The 20205-nt window shown below is 42.6% G+C and overlaps 1 protein-coding gene across 7 annotated transcripts in view; it reads right to left on the bottom strand.

Annotated features, from left to right (window-relative positions):
- The window catches only part of SLCO3A1 (solute carrier organic anion transporter family member 3A1), a 319916-nt gene that overhangs the window by 262600 nt on the left and 37111 nt on the right, over positions 1–20205 (bottom strand). For 2 of the 7 annotated variants that reach the window (XM_017891365.1, XM_017891364.1), the window contains 2 exons: positions 18155–18349; positions 17837–17890 (listed from right to left, as the gene is read on the bottom strand). The exons of 3 other annotated variants lie outside the window; for them this stretch is intronic. In XM_017891365.1, coding sequence (XP_017746854.1) covers positions 17837–17890; positions 18155–18160 — 60 coding nt within the window. In that variant the 5' untranslated portion in view covers positions 18161–18349. The remainder of the gene's footprint in view (positions 1–17836; positions 17891–18154; positions 18350–20205) is intronic. 2 more of the 7 variants (XM_017891366.1, XM_017891360.1) reach the window with 2 other exon arrangements.

The following is a 20205-nucleotide window of genomic DNA, read 5'->3' as shown; positions in this document are numbered from 1 at the left end:
GGGAGCGAGAACATTCATTTGGCTCTGTGTGGAGGAATATATACCTGGGATTTAACAAGGATCAACTAGATTTTAATAGCTGTGGGAAGGGAGAGGCTGCCACAACATTCTAAGAGCAAAGATCAGTGGCGTCAAGGAGGTTGGCAGAGGGAGAGTTTAGACCACCCCTGGGGAAGGGTAGGAATATGGAGTGGCTTCAGAGAACTGAGAGTAGTAGTCTGAGATAAAAACAGCCTTGAAGGCCAGACTGAGGCTTTGATTTAGAGGTCAATGGGGAGCCAAGGGAGGTTCTTGAGCAGGAGCCGCTCTTCTGCAACATTAACCTGGCACTGCTGTGCAGGTATCAGGGAGTGACGAGAGACTGCCGAGGCAGCTGTTTCCACAGTGCTGGGGAGACAGGAGGCTTCAGCAGTCTAATGCTGGTGTAACAGCTAGGAAAGGCCCCTGTGGCAGAGCTACCTTAGAGTTCCAGCTCAACAGAGGAGGCAGCTGATTGGAGGCAAGGAACAAACAAGGTGGAGCCGAAAGGTCCCGGCAAGAGTCTCACCTGGCTCAGTCTGGAGCCCTTGTGAAGGCTGAGACAGCAGGATGCTCTGTGAGACCGGGAAGAGCTCCTGAGTGCAGTGTGGAGAGCCTGCATTTTAAAGCTCTTCTGCTGAGTAGCGGCAGACGTGACAGAACTGAGTGGGCTCTTCCTGGGGAACTTCGGGGAAGCTGTACCCTTAAACTGCATGCTCAGCCGCAGGGCCCATGTCAGGGAGCAGATGCTAAAAACAGTGCAGGAGATGTCAACCTTGCTGTGGTCCTGCAAAAACCTGTGGTTTTCCCAACAGGGGTTCATGAACAGGGTTTGGCATACTTTCTCTGCAAAAAGCCAGTCAGTAGATATTTAGGCCATACGGTCACCATAGCAACTACTCGACTCTACCACCATAACACAAAAGCAGCATGCACAGACAATATATAAACAAATGGAAATAGCTGTGTTTCAATAAAACTTTATTTACAAAAACAGGCAGCAGGCCAAATTTGGTCCACAGGCCATATGTAGAATGCCAAACTCTGATCTCCATAAATCCAGCTTGGGAAATCACACTATTCCTGTGTCTGGCAGTACAAACACTGGCCATTGGTAAATATATAAAGCACTCCTATTGCTGTAACAGAAAAGTCATTCCAGGCACAATTTTAATGCAAGATTTTTTGTGTTTTTGTTGTTTGTTTTGTTTTGTTTTTTGAGACAGAGTCTCGCTCTGTCGCCCAGGCTGGAATGCAGTGGTGCAACCTTGGCTCACTGAAATCTCCGTCTCCCAGATTCAAGCAATTCTCCTGCCTCAGCCTTCCGAGTAGCTGGGATTACAGGCACCCGCCACCACGCCGGCTAATTTTTGTATTTTTAGTAGAGATGGGGTTTCACCATTTTGGCCAGGCTGGTCTTGAACCCCTGACCTGTGGTGATCCACCCACCTCGGCCTCCCAAAGTGTTGGGATTACAGGTGTGCGCCACCGCACCCAGCCAAGTTTTTTATTATTTTTTTTAATTTCATTAAAGTAATTTGCAAGATAACTTCAGTATCTTGTCTGATGTGCCAAGGACATGTCTTCCTGTAGTAAAGTGGGAGAAAGAGACTTAATCACCTAAGCCCAGAAGTCATTTCCCCACGATAAAGCAGCAGCAGCAATAGTGTGAGGTTTTGTTTCTCATCTAGACAGCAGCTCCTTGGAGTGAGTCATTTACAGTTCTAGGGAAATGGCACACAAAATGCATTCACTTGTGAATTCCAGGATCCTAGATCTGCAGAACCAAGTAACAGAAGACGACACAGGATCAGCCTCTTGTCATGGCTATGGTGGCAAAGAGAACACCCACCTCATGTGTCGACTGGGGAAAAGAGACATTTAGTCAATGATGTTTTACTTCTGGTGGAATGATTTAGCCTGGATCATGTTCACATATAAATGGGGACATTTTAAAACCGTTTTTCTTTAAAAAAAGCAGACTAAGAATCATATGGAGAATCTCATAGACACAGACTCTAAACTCCAGTCTACACCAAAAGCATCATCATTTTAGGGGGCAAGTTGTGGGGGTAGGGGTTACAGTGGAAAATGTGTGAGATTTTGAGTTTCATATTAACTGGGTAATATGAGACAAAAGGCACTTAACACCCCTGCAACTCTTCTTTCCCATCTATAACATGGAGATAACAATTACCCCCTTACAGTTTTGTCACAGGGTCCAAATGAGGGAGAGAAAGGCTCTGCACACCTGTACGTCACAGTTATGCCTGGGGTCGTGCATGGTAACTTTCCTCGTCCTTGCAGCAGGATCCTGAAAGCTGCTGGCTCTCTCTCTGGGCCTCTGTACTGCCCTCTCTACACCTGGGTCTTTCATAAGGGCACTATCGTTCTCTCTGATCACCTAGTCTGCAAGTGAGAGTCAGCCTGGCCTTCCTTAGAAAGGCTTCCTTGGGGCCAGGCACAGTTGCTCACGCCTGTAATCCCAGCACTTTGGGGGGCCAAGGTGGGCAGATCATTTGAGGTCAGGAGTTCAAGACTACCCTGACCAATATGGTGAAACCCCGTCTCTACTAAAAATATGAAAAAAAAAATTAGCTGGGCATGGTGGCACATGCTTGTAATCCCAGCTCCTCAGGAGGCTGAGGCAGGAGAATCACTTGAACCTGGGAGGCGGAGGTTACAGTGAGCCAAGATCATGCCACTGCACTCCAGCCTGGGCGACAGAGTGAGACTCCGTCTCAGAAAAAATTAAAAAAAAAAAAAAAAAAAAAGCCTCCTTGGGCCAGGTGCAGTGGCTCATGCCTAAAATCCTAGCACTTTGGGAGGCCAAGGTGGGTGAATCACCTGAGGTCAGGAGTTCAAGACCAGCCTGGACAACATGGTGAAACCCCATCTCTACTAAAAATGCAAATATTAGCCAGGTGTGGTGGCAGGTGCCTNAAATTAGCTGGGCATGGTGGCACATGCTTGTAATCCCAGCTCCTCAGGAGGCTGAGGCAGGAGAATCACTTGAACCTGGGAGGCGGAGGTTACAGTGAGCCAAGATCATGCCACTGCACTCCAGCCTGGGCGACAGAGTGAGACTCCGTCTCAGAAAAAATTAAAAAAAAAAAAAAAAAAAAAAAGCCTCCTTGGGCCAGGTGCAGTGGCTCATGCCTAAAATCCTAGCACTTTGGGAGGCCAAGGTGGGTGAATCACCTGAGGTCAGGAGTTCAAGACCAGCCTGGACAACATGGTGAAACCCCATCTCTACTAAAAATGCAAATATTAGCCAGGTGTGGTGGCAGGTGCCTGTAATCCCAGCTACTCAGGAGGCTGAGGCAGGAGAATTGCTTGAATCCGGGTAACAGAGGTGCAGTGAGCTGAGATTGCACCAGTGCACTCCAGCCTGGGCAACAGAGTGAGACTCCGTCTCAAAGAAAACAAACAGAAAAAAAAACGGCCTCCTTTGTCTCTTAAGACTCTGTCTCTGCCATCGCCTGCATTTTTCTCTACTTCACTATTTGCACCTTCCTCAGACTACTGTTTCCTCTATATTCCATTTCTTAGTTTCTCTCATCTCCCTTTTCTTCCACTCTTTCCTCTAAATGGCCCTAAAGTAAAATTGAGGCAAATGTTATTATTCCTTATTTAGTGGATTTTTATGTTCATCAATTCATTCTAAGAGAGTATGTAACATTTCATGATTCTCTTCTTTTTTAAAAAAAACACTCAATTTAATTGCTTCCTACTCATAAATCTCACCATTGATTTTTCTCTGTAGCTCTTTGGTCCATCATAGAAAAATAAAGACTCTCCAACCCTCCTGGGTACAGTCAACTAATAGAATTTTCTACCACTCAGGATCGGAGCTTTCAATTCACTTCCAGATATTTTTGCATCAGGCTATTATTAATAGTTTGTGTTTCACACCTTTAATGAACCAACTTCTGTGGTGCCAGGGCTCGTTTATTGGAGAAACTTTAAGAATAATGATTTCAATGATTTCCTCAGCATTCAACAAATATGTATAGAGGATCAGACATATTCTCAAGACAGAGATCTTAGTCTAAGGCACTAATGATTTATGCACACGCACATGCTGCTAGGCAGAATTGTTTTCACTGAATCAGGCTTATTTATATGCCCCAGGGCCCCGGCTTCCTGTCAAATGCACTGAAAATCCTTTATTGCAAAGCTGTGCCATGCCAGGGACTGGATATGCAAAGTTCGATAAGACCTGGTCTCTGCCCTCAACCAGCTCACAGTATCATGGAGACAACAACTATGAAAACAGGCAATTATCATAAAGGATGAATAAAGTTTCTCTCTACCGGAATAAAGAAAAACACACAATCAGTACCCAAAGAAATAGCACATAGTTAGCCCCTAGCAACTGAGGAGAAAAGTGTCTCATCAGAGCAAACTCTGGAATGGGGGTATCATTAAATACAATCATATTAAACATTTGTTATTACTTATGCCAAGTCCAGTATGGAGTGCTTTACATATTCTGACACACTTATTCACTATGATTCCATGAGGCAGAAATATTATTATCCTATTCTACAGATGAGGAACCTGAGCCCAGAGAAGATAACTATCCCATTGATGCCACACAGCTAGGGCACAGAGCCAGGACTGACACCCAACCCCACTGGTCCGATAGCACCCAAGTGACCAAGCCCTGTGCCCCTGCGTCGGTGAGGTGGCCCCTGACCTGGGGATGAAGGCTAATGGGCCTATCAGCTAAGCAGGGGCAGCCCCAAGCAAAATGGTGACCAAACTTGCCCTAAAAAGTAATGGTAAGTTTAGTTATTGTTAAAAGTTATATGAGGAGGAAAAGAGTTCTGAGGTCATGGGAAATTTTTAAAACTCTGGGTTGAACAAAGATAAATAGTTTTCTTTACAAGACTTTTATAAGTTTTCAAATGGTAACATTCACTGTGAAAAAAAAAAAAAAAAAAACCTAAGCATCCCTTGAAAACATATATACAGCCTGCCGTCCATTTCCACAGGTCCATCCAGGGATTTGACCAACCACTGATCCAAATATCCAGAAAAGAATAAAAATAAAAAATAACACAGCAATCAAAATAACATAAATTAAAAATCAATAGTATAAGAACCATTTATACTGCATGAAGTATTACAAGTAATCGAGAGAAGATTTAAAGTATATGAGAGGATTTCATAAGTTAAAGTCCATTGCTATACTATGTTCTTGGACAGACTTGAGCTTCTTCAGATTTTGGTATCTGCAGAGGGCCCTGGATATCCCACAGATACCAAGCGATAGCTATATATACTATCAGAAACACTGGTTTAAGGCAGATAAGAGACATTTTTAAAATTAAGGTCTAGCAAAAGCTCTGCTTCTTCTGGGAACTAGTTCTATTGTTTCTCTCACCTTAGCTACACCCAACCAAAGTCTATAAATAATGTGATTATAGCTGTATTTCCCCGTTTGCTTTGGTTCCCAGGAATCTCAGACCCAAGCTTGCAGCCATGCGAGAGCAATGATGTGGGATGTCAGGGATGAGCATAAGCATCTCATTTCTTTTATTCTTGGACTTCAAATTTTATTTGTAATTCCATAGGACTGTACTGCTTACAACCCATCTCTACCAGGTCAGGGTAAAAAATCATTGCATATAAAGTCCTCAAGAGCAAACCATCAGAAAGGTAGGGTTAAATCCTAACTATCAAGATAATCAATTTCTGCCTAATTATATCCTCTCTTGGAAATGAACCTCCATAAATATGCTAATAAAATAATACAATTACCAAAGCTTGTGCATGTAGGTATGGAATAAACACAGGTCAGAACAAAATAGCATCCTCCTACATGCAGCATTAAAAAGCTTCCAGAATAATAACAAAGTCCAATGTTAGTGTCAGAGCAGTGAAGAAAACAACCACAAACCATAAGAACTCACCTTCTCCGACCTGCCTCTGCCAGCTTGCTGCTCTGATTGACCTGTGCATCCTTCTACTCCTATTTTAGTGTTTCTCAGGCACAAAACACCCTCACCGGCTTCATCTGAGACACACAGTGATTGATCACAGGACCAACGGACATTAACTGCTAACTGGATGTTGATACGATCTAGTTCATTCCTTGCAGTCTACTAGGAGGAACCGGAAGTCCACAGGAATGAAGCAATTTGCAATGGATCACGCACCTGCAAATGACACACCTGATGCCCAGTTTAATTCTACTCCCCCCGCGCTAGGAGAAAAGTAGACATATCACTACTTGGTCTCGCTCCCTCAGGAGTAAAACCGTTTCCTACTTGTTGGATGCATGGTATCTGGTCAAGGTGCTAAAAATGCTATACCGATAAGCACCCAAGTAAATACCAAAGGTGTTCCTGTAATTGAACACAGGAGTAGAGAGGTTAACATCAGTGCATGATATAACAGCAGTGCCTCTTCCTGCTGAAGCCAGATGTGGGACCCTCTTCAGAGGAAAGGGAAGTGAGGGCATGTGCTGTCGGGTACCTCACCTCCACCCAGGAAAAGCATGGCCCTCCCTCCAGCTGAACACAGATCCCTCTACCTAACTCACTCCTTCCCATCTCCTGAAGATCTTTCTCCATCACTGTGCCCTGTCTCCTCCTCTTCACTCTCACCCTCTCCACTGGCTCCACCCCTACCCTCTCCACAAGCACACCTGATCCTCATCCATGTAAAATAACTTAAATTCAACAATCACCTTTCTTGTCACTGCCATCCTCCTTCAGTCCTTCTGCTAAGAATCATAAGAAAGTCCCCACTTGCTGGGTATACCTCAGTCAAACCCATGTAAGCAGATTTCACATCTATGGCTACTATCCTATGGCCATGCTGCCCCGCTCCGAGCACAGAGCTGGACATGTGGTGGCTAAGCCAGGATCACTGCATACAGCTGCATAGGACATATGTCTCCCTCCACAAAGGCATCCCATACTTTGTTCACCCTAGCTGTGTCCACTGGAGGAAGAGGCACCAATCTCTCATTTGCTCGATGGCTCTGTGTGGGTGAGAAACAGCTGAGGTTGGTGAATACACACCATAAGACCCCCTGCTCTCCCACAGCTCCCCCATAATCACTCCCTTTTGCAAAATACCTAAAAATCAGCATCCTCGCCACATTGTCCTGTCCACTCCTGGAAGTGCCCGAAACAAGATAACTTCTGAAATGGTGGCAATTGTGCTAATTAACTTCTTGGACTGGAAGTGTAAGTGTACAGACCTCGTCTCAAGTTCAATGGCATCTGAGTAGTACCAGGAAATTTGGGCAGTTCCTAGAGCTAGAAGGGAAAACACACTGACCAACCTTTGGCCTCAACGAGGCACCAGGCCATCTGTTCCTCAGGTCCCCTGCAGTCCCTCCTCCTCGCATCTTCAGTTACTCTGAGAGCTGTCCTCATTTCCTCCGTGTGTCAAGCATTACTTAGGAAAGATCTGAGAATCCAATGAGCTGACTATGTGCAAGAAACCAGACCAAGGATGGTGGGGCAAGGTTTAAAGTGCCAAGTAAGATACAGTCCCTGCCCTTGCTGCACCAATAAAAAGAGCTAATATATTGCATTTGCAGTAACAAGTACTGCTGCTATCACTATGTAGATGAATCCATTTCATTCTTACAACAACCTCATTAGGTAAGTACTATTATTATTTCCAATTTGCAGATGAAGGTACAGAAGCACAAAAGTTAAGTCATTTGTCCAGGGTCTAGTAATTTGCCCAAGGTCTTGCAGCTTGTAAATGACAGGTCAGGATTCAAGCCCAGGCAATCCGGTGCTAGAGTCCATACTTTATCTGCCCCATGAGTTTTCCTCTCTAGAAGATGGAAAAAGACAATGGGGCTAGAATGGCAATGTGAGAAGCCTGGCAAATCCTCTCAAAAACAATGATAAAACTGTCAAAACCATTTCAAGACCCTGGACAAAACATACAACAAATTGAGGAGCATTAATTCATTTAAAACTTCTGGGTAGATCAGTGGGAATCTGGTTCTTGCCCTCCCTACTACTCCCATGTAAGTTGGCACAACAGTGGCAGGCAGGGCTGGCCATGCATACCAGCAACCCCACTGCTGGAGGGAGTTCACTTTGTTTGGAGTGTGATGTGAAAAACTCCACACATTGTCAGTAAGGAAAGCAGTATTGATTGCAAATAAACAAGGAAATCCCCCTCAGCTACCCTGAGGCTGCAACCAGTAGTCCTGGTTGGGGCAAGCAAAAGACTGGCAAACTACACAGAATTTTAAACAGAAGATAGGAATCAGCTATAGGGATCCTTAAGCTCTCTGCATTATCTCTGGTTGACCAGAAAGCCATGAGCACACACTGGAGAGAGCCCTAGCTGCTCAGGAGGCTGGGGTGGGACAATCACTTCAGCCTAGGAGTTTGAGGTTTCAGGGAACTATGATGACGTCACCGCACTACAGCCTGGGTGACAGAGTGAGACTCTTATCTCTTAAAAAAAGAGATATAGAAATTATTTTTCTTAAAAACAGGAACCAAATGGAAATTCTAGAGTTGAAAAGTATAATAAATGAAACAAAAAAGTCCCAAAAGGAGCTCAATATCAGATATGAGATGTCAGAAGAAAGAATCAGTAAATCAGTAAACTTGGAAAACAATCAGTAAGAATTATGCAATCTGAAGAACAGAGAAGAAAAATGAACATAGCTACAGATGCCTTTAGGACACTATCAAGCATACCAATAGACATGCAACAGAGTCCCATAAAGAAAAAAGAGAAAGAGGCAGAAAAAAATTGAAGAAATAATGGCCCAAACATCCAAAATGTAGTGAAATATAAGAATCTACAGGTCCAACAAGCTCAGTGAACCCCAAAGAAGGACAAACACAAAAAGATCCCCACCTAGACACATTATAGTTTGTTTAAAGGCAAAGATCAACAGAAAACTGTGAAAGCAGCAAGAAAAGATGGCAACTCATCACATACCCAGGGTCCTCAATAAGATTAAGAGCTGACTTTTCATCAGAAACAATGTATTTAAAGTTCTGAAAGAAAATAAACTGTCAACCAAGAATTCTACATCTGGCAAAGCTTTCATTTGAAAATGAAGGCAAGATAAAGATATTCCTAGATAAACAAAGACTTGGGGGATTCATTGCTAGCAAATCTTCCTTGCAAAAATAATAAAGGAATTCCTTCAGATGGAAAGGAAATGATACCATATAGTAACTCAAATATACACTAAGATATACATTAATAAAGAACACCTGAAAAGTTAAATATGTAAGTAAATACAAAAGGCTATATTAGTGTATTTTTCTTCTTCTCTTAAATTCTTTAAAAGGCATTAGATTGCACAGAATCATAACACTGCATTTATAACATATAGATGTAATATATATGACAATAAAACTACAAAGGAGGGGGATGAAATGGAGCTATATTGGAGGAAAGTTTCCATGTTCTAGAGAAATTTAGTACTGACCTGAAGTACACTGTGATAACTTAAAACACATATTATACAAGCAATCACTAAGAAAATAATTCAAAACATGGGGAAAAGGAATTGAAATGAAACATGAGAAAATGTTTAACACAAAAGACTACAATAAAGAAGAAACAAAGGAACAAAAAAGACTTAAGACATAAAACAAATCACAAAACGGCAGGTGTAAATGCAACTACATCAACCTAATAATAGAGCCCCATAATACATGAAGTAAAAACTGACAAAATGAAAGGAGAAATAAACAATGCAACCATAATATTTGGAGAGGTTAATATCCCTCTCAATAATTGATAAAACAATGAGACAGAAAATCAGTACAGATAAAGATGATTTGAACAAAACTATCTACCAACCTTACAAATCAACAGAAAAATGACAAACAACTCAATTTAAAATAGGCAAGTAATCTGAATAGATATTTCACCAAGGAAGATATACAAATGTCTAATAAGCATTTGAAGAGATTCTTAGCATCATTAGTCTTTAGGGAAATGCAAGTAAAATGTCACAATTAGATACCACTACCCACCCAGTAGAATGTGTATAATGAAAAATACAAACAGGCCAGACACGGTGGCTCACACCTGTAATGCCAGCACTTTGGGAGGCCAAGGTGGGCAGATAACCTGAGGTCAGGAGTTTGAGACCAGCCTGGCCAACATGGTGAAACCCATCTCTACTGAAAATACAAAATTAGCCAGGCATAGTGGCATGCACCTGTAATCCCAGCTACTTGGGAGGCTGAGGCAGGAGAATCACTTGAACCCAGGAAGTGGTGGTTGCAGTGAACTAAGATCACACCACTGCACTCCAGCCTGGGTGATAGAGCAAGACTCCGTCTCAAAAAAACAAAACAAAACGAAACAGACAATACAAAGTATTCACCTCCATCTGAGGAAACTGGAACACTCAGATGTTGCTAGTGGGAACATAAAAGATAAAATGGTTACAGCCACTTTGAAAAGCAGTTGAACAGCTTCTTAAAAAGTTAAACATAAATTTACCACATGACCCAGTAATTCCACTCCCAGGTATCTACCTAAGAGAATTTAAAACATACATTTATATTGACAGCAAATAGAATTATTCATAATAACATCACATTGGAAACAACTCAAACATCCATGAATGGTTAATAGAGAAACAAAATGTGATAGGCCCAAAATATAACACCAACACAATCTGAAAAATACAGTAGCTACTAAATTCCAATACCAATGAATAGTAGTGGCAATGAAATGGAACAAACTATTAATACATGCTATGATGGAGATTAACCTCAAAAAGATATGCTAATTGAAAGAAGCCAGATGTGAAAGACTATATATATTGCATGATTCTGTTTGTATGAAACGTCCAGAAAACGGAAAGCTATGGAGAAAGAAAGTAGGTTGTTTGGAGCTGGAGATGGGACAGGAACTTACCACAATTGGGCATGAGCAACTTTTTGAAGAGATGGAATGTTTTAGAACTGAGTGCAGTGATGACTACACAACTTTATGAATTTGTTAAAAATCATTGACTTATATACTTGGCATGGACAGATTTTGTGGTATATAAATTATACCTCAATAAAATGGAAAAAAGACAATGCATAGAAATGATCAAAATGTAAGGTGGAATGTGGTAAATGCAATGAAAAAATGGGGCAGCACTGGGAGAGGTTCACAAAAAGCTTCCCGCAAGAGGAGTCACATTGGAACTACAAACATCTTCTAGAGTAAATAAAATGCTGTTAGGTTATGATAAAAGAAAGGGAACTCCAAGTAGAGACCACCCAATAAGCAAATGCGTCAAAGCGTAAAAGGCAGGGGGACAGTTGGTGAACTAACCAGGTACTGTCTAGTTCACCGAAGCACAGAGGTGAAGGGAGCTAGTTAGGGAAATGCCTGCAAAATAGCCCCATCCCCCCACACTGAACTAGTTTCCCTTCTAAGTCACTCTCTTTCCTTGTTCTAGATCAGAGGTTTCAGACTTTGTGTTGGCCTGGATATTTAGGAATTGCCCAAGTGCTGTCCAGAGTTCTAGAATGTTTCTGGGGTACACTTGCAGAACCTAGGAGTTGGTATGTTGAAACCCTCTGGGAGATTCCAATGCTGTTTAAACCTCATGGATGACTTTCCCCAAGGAGTTTTGAATTGCTCTTCATTTGGGAACACACTAGCCCTTCCTTCCTCCCCGTATGGCACCTGGCCACTCTTCATCCCAAGGAGAGAACTAAAGAGTTTCATTTTACACATTATTTGTTGTGACTGGGTAACATGAGCCATGAAGAATAAAATTCTCAGCAGTGTTTTTTAACCTCTCTTCATTATCACCTCCAAGAACCTTTTTAGACATTTCTTCCTAATTGTCCCCCCATGAAATTTTAATACTACCAATAAAATGTAAATCTCTCTCTATATGCATAATATGTATATTTTGCTTTATACATAAAAAGAGTAAGTTTTTGCTTCCCTTCCCCACCCAGAAGTAATTTTCCCTCCACTAGCAGTGATATCACCTCCATTGAAAATGCATGCTCTGGAGTCTCACAGTTAAGGGAAGAAGATGATGCCAACCCACTGAAGATGGTGTTAGTATCTTGTGGATCGAAATGTTAAATTCCTTTAGCTGAGTTTTCCCAGATCCACTGGAAATGAGGAAGCGAGTGCAGCCTTCTCAGCCCTCCAGAAGAAACTCAAATAGCTCTGGAGGCCAGAGAATAATGGAGCCAGGCCTGACAGGAGAACAATTACAGAAATGAGATGTTTGTGTCTAATAAAAGCTGAAAGCCAAGAGAGACACATTGTTTGGGGAAACTGCATAGACAAGCAAGTCTAATACAGTATCAGAAATATTAGCAAATGTAAAAGGAAATGCACTATCCGGAAAGACTGTGATCTCAAGCTTCTAGAATAGAGGCATTGTCTCTCCAGTTACAGGACAAGGCCTTCTTAACCTCAGTGAAAAAGTGATTATTGCCTAACTAGGGATCAGCAAGCTTAGAGCATGTTGCTGTGTGCACCAGTGATGCAGGGACACAGCTCTGTTCTTAGGCAGGTGTTTGGTACATGATGGATGGTCACCAGATGCATCCCCAGAAATGACAGAGCCCTATAATGTTAACTGGGTCACACTAGCTCCAACTTCTCACTTAGAAAATGTGTGGAGAGAGGCACCTTAACACAAGCCAAGAACATCAGAAACAAACCATGAGCACCTGCTTTCTGCATCTCATGATATTTTTCTAATTTAAAAACCGTGTGTGTGTAGAGCAGAAATTCCTTCTTGTTCTCAACTTCCTCTGGCTCTGCCCTGCAGTTTCAGCTCCCTTTCGCCTCCCGCACCCATCCTCATGCTCACATGTCATCCATTTGCAGGATGCCTGGGCAGGTCAGAAAATAGAACAGTCTGTTCCAACACTGCCCTTAACACACTGCTGCTGGAGCCGACGCTGCAGGGTAGACTCAACCTAGCACATGGGAGCAAACCAATCCACTAGGCCACCACTGTCCAGGAAGACTAACTTTATCAAGAGGACAGTCCCAGCATTTCATCAGCTGGGAAAACACCTGCAGTCATGTTTTGAGATAGTCAAAGGCACCAGCACAAAAGAATCTGTCAGAAATCAGAAGAAGGCTGTTGATTTTTTATTTTGATCCAAAGAAAGTTAAAAACCAGGATAGGACATTAGTTGGAACATCTAGTTTTATATGTTTTTGGGGTTTGGTTTGTTTGTCTGTTTGTTTAGACAGAGTCTAGCTCCGTTGCCCAGGCTGCAGCGCAGTGGCGCAACCTTGGCTCACTGAAACCTCTGCCTCCTGGGTTCAAGCAATTCTCATGCCTCAGGCTTCTGAGTAGCTGGGATTATAGGCGTGTGCCACCATGAATGGCTAATTTTTAGTAGAGATGGGGTTTCACCATGTTGGCCAGGCTAGTCTCGAACTCCTAATCCACGCACCTCAGCCTCTCAAAGTACTGGGATTACAGGTGTGCACCACCACATCCAGTCCGTCTTTATTTTAAAAGCAATAGTTGTATAGACAATGGCAAATAGTGCGGTAGGAACTTATCTTACGGTTACTTTGATTTCTCACAACTTTCCAGCTGCTAAAACAGCATTATCATCTTGATTTTCCAGAGGCAACTAAAGATCACAAAAGTTACATATTGTTCCTAAAATCACAGAGCTACAAGTGGCAGAGACAGGTTTCACCGAGGACTGTCTGGCTCCCAAAAGCCCACAATACCTCTCCTCAGCATTGTGGCTGGTATCACTGAGACATTTTCTAAGTACCATTTGGATTATTATGTCCTGATGATAAACATCTTACATAAGACTCACTTTTATTCACACTAATGAGAGTGTCCCTCCAGAAAAAAGCACCTCTGTATTAGTCTGTTCTCACCCTGCTAATAAAGACATACCTGAGACTGGATAATTTGTAAAGAAAAAGAGGTTTAATGGACTCACAGTTCCACATGGCTGGGGAGGCCTCACAATCATGGTGGAAGGTGGCAGAGAAGCACAGGCATGTCTTACATGGCAGCAGGCAAGACAGCATGCACAGGGGATCTGCCCTTTATAAAACCATCAGATCTCATGAGACTTATTCACTATCACAAGAACAGCACGGGAAAACCCATTCCCATGATTCAATTACCTCCCACCGGGTCCTTCCCACAATATCTGGGGATTATGGGAGCTACAATTCAAGATGAGATTTGGGTGGGGACACAACCAAACCTATCAACCTCCAAGTGTCAGTTCTACCTGGAGTCTACCTCTGAGAAGCAATCGTGACTGCACCATGGATCTGACTTTTATTTTTTTGGCAGATAAAGAAAAGTTTTTTCAGCTTTGTGATGGGGACATCACTCTGAGTCCTCATCCAGGATGTAACATGCTGGTTTCTAGAGTTAGAGATGTGCATATGCTTATGCCGGGAGCATTTCTTCCAACACAGGAAAAGGCACTGCTTTAATTCGACAACCATATTATGAACTGCAGATATTTCATTAAGGACTCTTAAACCATGCCTGTTTTGTCTCTGGAGTTAGCTATAATTGCAGAAATGGAAGAGAAACAAATAGGAGACACAAACATTGAGAATTGGAGGATTTAGGCTTCTTTAGAGGAGCAAAATGACAAACAGGTTGAGTGCTTTTAACTGAATAGTTTCCTACTGGAAAACAAGAAAGGAGATTGGTAGTTTTGATTAAGGCTGGGTCTACACAGTTCATTGTCCTTGACACTGCCTAGTTTTGAAAAATCTGTGTGGGCTCTGCAAAGAAGATTTGCATTTATTAGAAGTGAAGAATATAATAAAAATGGAAAACAACACATAATTTAATAATCTATAATGATAAATGCCACGGCACTTGGCAACTCAAAAGATTAGATAAAAGAAAGCTAGAGTGCATGCTTGGTGCAATAACCCTAAGTGTTTAGGCTGGAGGAAGTCAAGAAAATAGCTGCAGTATCTCATATCATACAAAATGAGACAGATTATTAAGAACTACTAGAAGCATTACGAATCAACCATATTGGCTGGGAAACCAGATGGCTAGTCACAGTAATTTTCTCCCAGTAATCAAATGTTAGTTTCATTTACAAAAAGCTTCCATGTGAAGTCCTGCCTCAATAAAACATCGTGTGCAAGCCCTAGATGACCACTATGGTTAAGCTAGCTCCTTCTATACAAGAAATACACTCATTTTCAAACAGCCCTAAATCCTATGGCCTGGTATAGCAACAAATATGTATCACATTAAACTACTTGCCACTTCCTTTCCTGGTTCATTGTTTCATGAAGAAATGAACCCACAGCTAGAGGAACTACTTTAGAGTCAAACTTCCTTTCTGCTGAAACTGATCATCATATGATTAATATCTCTAGTGATAAAGTGTCATTTCTCCCAGACACCAAGAAAATTCACTGTGTTACTAGCACAGGGTTGTTATACACAGGGAGTCACACTGCCTTCATGCCCACAGCTCATTTTGCTTTAAAGGCTTCTTTTTCATGTAAAATACATCCCCTCAAAGCAGTTCTAAAGATTGGACTTGAAGAGATATACCTACACTGCTACAGGCTGTGAAATAATTGCCCAGGAACTCTGTTCCCAAAGGACAAACAAAAAAGCAGGGACTTCTGTGTCCTCACAAAGCAAATGCCTTGAGTCTCTGCAGACTCACAGCCACAAGTCCAGGATGCAGGTATGGATGAGGAACAACAGAGTCAAGCTTGATTCTTGAGAGTTCTTGCAGGCGAGCTACAACCTGCTTCTATGCACTCCCCGTCCCTCTGGGGGTTCACTGTTCTGTGCCTCTGTGTGGCAGAAGCATATGCAGGGTGAGGGTGAGTAAGTCCTTGTTAGGTCAAGTGGGGCTCCAGCAGGTGTAGCTGCCATCACCAGAGAGTCTTTTAGAAATTCAAAAATCTCAGACCCTGCCCCAGACCCACAAAGTCAAATTCTACATTTTACCAAGATCCCCAGTGGTACATATGAACATTCAAGTCAAAACGCTGCCTCAGGCTACAGGGGTCTTCAGCCCCACTGTCCACTCCACGGCAACACAGTGCTGGGACCCTCCTCCATTGGCTCTGCTCCCTTCACACATCTAATCCACCCATCAGTTGTCCCTACCTTGGCAGATTCCAATCTGTCCACTCCTCTGTCTCCACTGCCACCATCTATGACCTGGTGACCGTTGTCCCCTCACCTGAGATACCACCACGTCTGCCATGCCTTCCCCCATTGTCCATGTGCACTATACGGCAATTAGATATTTTGAGTACAAAAGTCACATCACGGCAAGTTACTCAGTATTTTCCAATGGCTCCCCATGGGCCTGGAATAAAATCCTAATTCCGGACCCTCACCTATAAGATGCTATAAAATCCCCCACCCCTGCCCTCCTCTCCAACCTCGTTTCCTACCACCATCCCATATGTTTACCATTCAAACCACACCAGGTGCCTTGCTGTTCTGCAAACAGATCAAACCCATCCTCAACTTGAGATAATGTGCTACTGCATCTGCCTGGAACACTCTTATCCCAGATCATGACAAGGCTGATTTCTCCTCAAGCAGGTCTTAGCTCAAACGTCCCCTCCTAAGAAAGACTTCCTTTGATCAGCACCACCTTCGCTTCCAAGCCAGTCACTATGGCAACACCCTCTTTTGGTCCTCCTGGCATTCAAGTACCTTGTCCAGAAGTGTCCTGTTCACTGTGTGCTTTTCAATCATCTGCTCCCTACCTACATACAAGTTCTTTGAAAGCCAAGCCTTTATCTTTGCTGATTGCTAGTTCCTAGAAGAGTAACTGATGTATAACAGGAACTTAACAAACATTTGTCGAATAGATGGACAGATGGATAAATAGATGAAAAAGTACTGGCCTAAAAGTTCTAGGCCTGTTCTCAATTCTGGCTACATGTTAACCACCCACAGATGTTTGAGAAATGCTGATAATAGACTGTATGGTCTGAATGTTTGTGTCCTTTTAAAAATGTTTATATATTGAAACCTAATCACCAGTGTGATAGTATTAGGAGGTGAAGCCTTTGGGAGGTGATTAAGTTGTGAGGGTGGGGCCCTCATGAATGGGATTAGTGCCCTTATAACAGAGGCCCCAAAGAGTTGCCTTGCTCTTTGGCCTGGTGAGAACACAATGAGAAGGTGCCATGTATGAACCAGAAAGCAGGCCCTTACCAGATACCAGATAGGTCAGTACTTTGATCTTGGACTTTCCAACCTTCATAACTATGAGAAATAAATGTTTGTTGTTTCTAAGCCACCCAGTTTATGGTATCTTGTTATAGCAGTCCAAACCAACTATGACACAGACCAAATAAATCCCAACCTCTGAGCCCTCTGGAACAGGGCTATCCAACAGGACAGCCACTGGCCACATGTAGCTATATAAGTTTAAATTAATTAAAATGAAATAAAATGTAAAATGCAGTTCTTTAATCATACTACCCACATGTCAAGTGTTCATCAGCTGCATGTGGCTAGTTAGTGTTTACCTTGCAGAAGGGCAGAGATAAGGCATCTTCCCATAATGCAGAAAGCTCTATTTGAGTTCTATAAATTATTCTAATGCTTATTTGTTATGTGGCTCATTTATGCATTGAATAATACTTATTCAGCACCTATTACTAGCCAAGTATCATACTAAGTGCTAAAAATAACAGTAACAAAACACTTTCATAGCACCTGCTATGCACCAGGTTATTGTTCTAACAGCTTAACATATATTTACTCATTTTATTGTTATATTAGCTATATTAAAGGAATACTATTATTACCCCCATTTTACATACAAGAAAATTTCAGCACAGAGAGATTTCAGAAACTTACTGGGGAGTAGTCACGCAGCTGGTGAGATACGGAGTCAGTACTGGAATCTAGGCCCTGTGTTAAAGAACATTTATAAAGACAGCTGAGTAAGACAGAAGATTCTCCACATTTCTTAGCTCTGATAACAGAGTCTCAGGCTGACCAAGGGGCTTGCTTGACACAGTCAGTGTGTGGCACAGCTGAGATAAGAGCTCCACTCCATGCCAGGATGCCTTTATGGAATAAGCTGTTCTTACCTCCTACTCACATCACAAATGCAGGTCAGGAAAATACTATCCAGGCTGGGAAATTCCTCTGGAGCCAGAGGATAAGTCCTACCTCCATTCCAGGTGCCTTGTTCACAGGTAAATCTGCCTATTCTGGGACAATTCCAGGGCACATGGCAAGGAGAGGGTGGCCGTGGGCAGGGACTCTTCAGATACCTCTTTCTTCTATGAATCTGCAGCCAGCTCTGTTTGTTGAGTGCTTTTCTCCAAATAGTGATGAAAAACACTGCTCCAACGCATCCCATGACTGAGGAAAGTAGGATGATAAGAGTGGGGTCAGAGTGGGCCTCGGGATTAGATCTACCAGGTTCAATTCAAGAACCATCATCTTCTTAAGTAGTAAAGACCATGGAGACCTTTCCTGAGCCTGTTTCCTCATTTGCAAAGTGGTAATATCAGCACTTTGTAGGCTGTTGGGAGACAACACATCATATTCTACAAGTGTCAAAAGGGCACAGCTTGGGGGGAGGGGGCAGCCTGTCCTTTCAATGTCATACTGGAACATTGTTTAATAGATCAACCCAGGATTACTTATTTATCTAGGACAGGGGTCCACATACTACGGCCCAAGGCCAAATCCCATTCACCACCTGTTTGTGTTAAGTAGAGTGTCACTGGAACACAGCCATGCCCATTTGTGTAGTCATCACGGCTACAGCAGAGTTGAGTTGTGAGAGAGCAACAGAGACAGTATGGCCTGCAAAGCCTGAAATATTTACTATCCAGCTCTTTACATGGTAAGTTTGCCAAATGCTGATGCAGAGGAATATACCTGGGTTTGATTTTACTATTTACTATATATTAAGGGCACGAACACAGTGAAGCTGCGTGTTAACTTACAGATTGCTGTACAGTAGAAAAGACAAACCCCAAAGTCAAAGAAACATTACCCTGTAAGACATTCACTAATTTTGTAGAGATTGAATTTCCCATGAAGTTGACCCTGGAATTAACACTAGTGGGCCTCAAGTCTATAAAGGGGTACTCTAGAGGCTAACCTAGAACCCCTACGTAAGAGGCAGGAAAAGAAGCAGGTCTGGGTAGAGTGAGAATTGGGGATGGAATGCAGTTGCAACAGAAGGCTTAGCTGACCCTATGGGAAGTTCTGAATACAGGATAAGTGACCTTCAAGAGACTCAATCAGTGGTAAGAGAATTGATCTTTTTATCTGCTCATGGATCAGACATCAGGTGCAGGCTGCCCTGGAAGAAAGCCTGACTTCAGACAAGGTGGCTGTCTTCAGCCAAGGCAGTCCTAAAGGGAGCTGACAGCTGGGTGCTTTCTGCTGGCAATATTCCTGAAGCTATGGGACCTGTGGCTGATCTGAACGGTCCATCACAACTTCCCCCACACTTAACCTGATAATGGTTCTCTTCTATCATTTTTTTCCCCAAATGCCAATAAATACCAAGTTCCTCAAAAGCTTCTTTGAGCTGGCTTTACCAACTCACTGGTTCCCTCATTAATGAGTTAAATAAAATAGTATTTGACTCAGGTTCACTCTGCAATTGTATGAAGGGCAAGTTTTTAACTTTTCACAACTATTTTCTGACAGAATGCACACATTACATGGCAATTATTGTGATATTATCATAAGGAGAAAGCTTTTAATTAAAAATGAATGGGCAGTCCCCACCCAGTAATGCCTTCCTTTCTTCTGAGCCTCGCAGTCCAGCCAGGGCAGTAATGAGGCACCAGTGAGTCAGACAAGCAGAGAGCTCCTTCTCCTCCAAGGTCAACCTGCACTGGTTGGCTGGAAGGTGAGGGAGGCTGCCCAGACCAGAGAACTCTGGGGAAAATAACCAGAGGCTAAATCAACCTGCCTTTAAGAGTTGGTATTTATCAGAGCCTTAAAAGACACAGAGGCTTTATTTGGCTTGTGCTAAGGGATGGGGACCAGAAAGCATTTTCTCAGAATCCCAGTTAAGTCTCTTCATCTGAGGAAGTAAAATGATAGATACAACATCTTGAACATCCTTGCTTTGAAATGCACAGTAAGAATCAGAATTGTAGATGCCAGGCATAGGGGATAGAGCTCTGGGTGAGGCCACTGGGAGGGCTCTGGCAATCATGAGTAGGTATCAAGGTCTCTGCAAGAGAGAG

This window comes from Rhinopithecus bieti, unplaced genomic scaffold (genome assembly GCF_001698545.2).
Source record: "Rhinopithecus bieti isolate Rb0 unplaced genomic scaffold, ASM169854v2 scaffold_20798, whole genome shotgun sequence".
In the NCBI taxonomy this organism is placed as follows: Eukaryota; Metazoa; Chordata; class Mammalia; order Primates; family Cercopithecidae; genus Rhinopithecus; species Rhinopithecus bieti.
The sequence above is the reverse complement of the archived record's forward strand: the minus strand, read 5'-3'. Positions and strand labels throughout refer to the sequence as shown.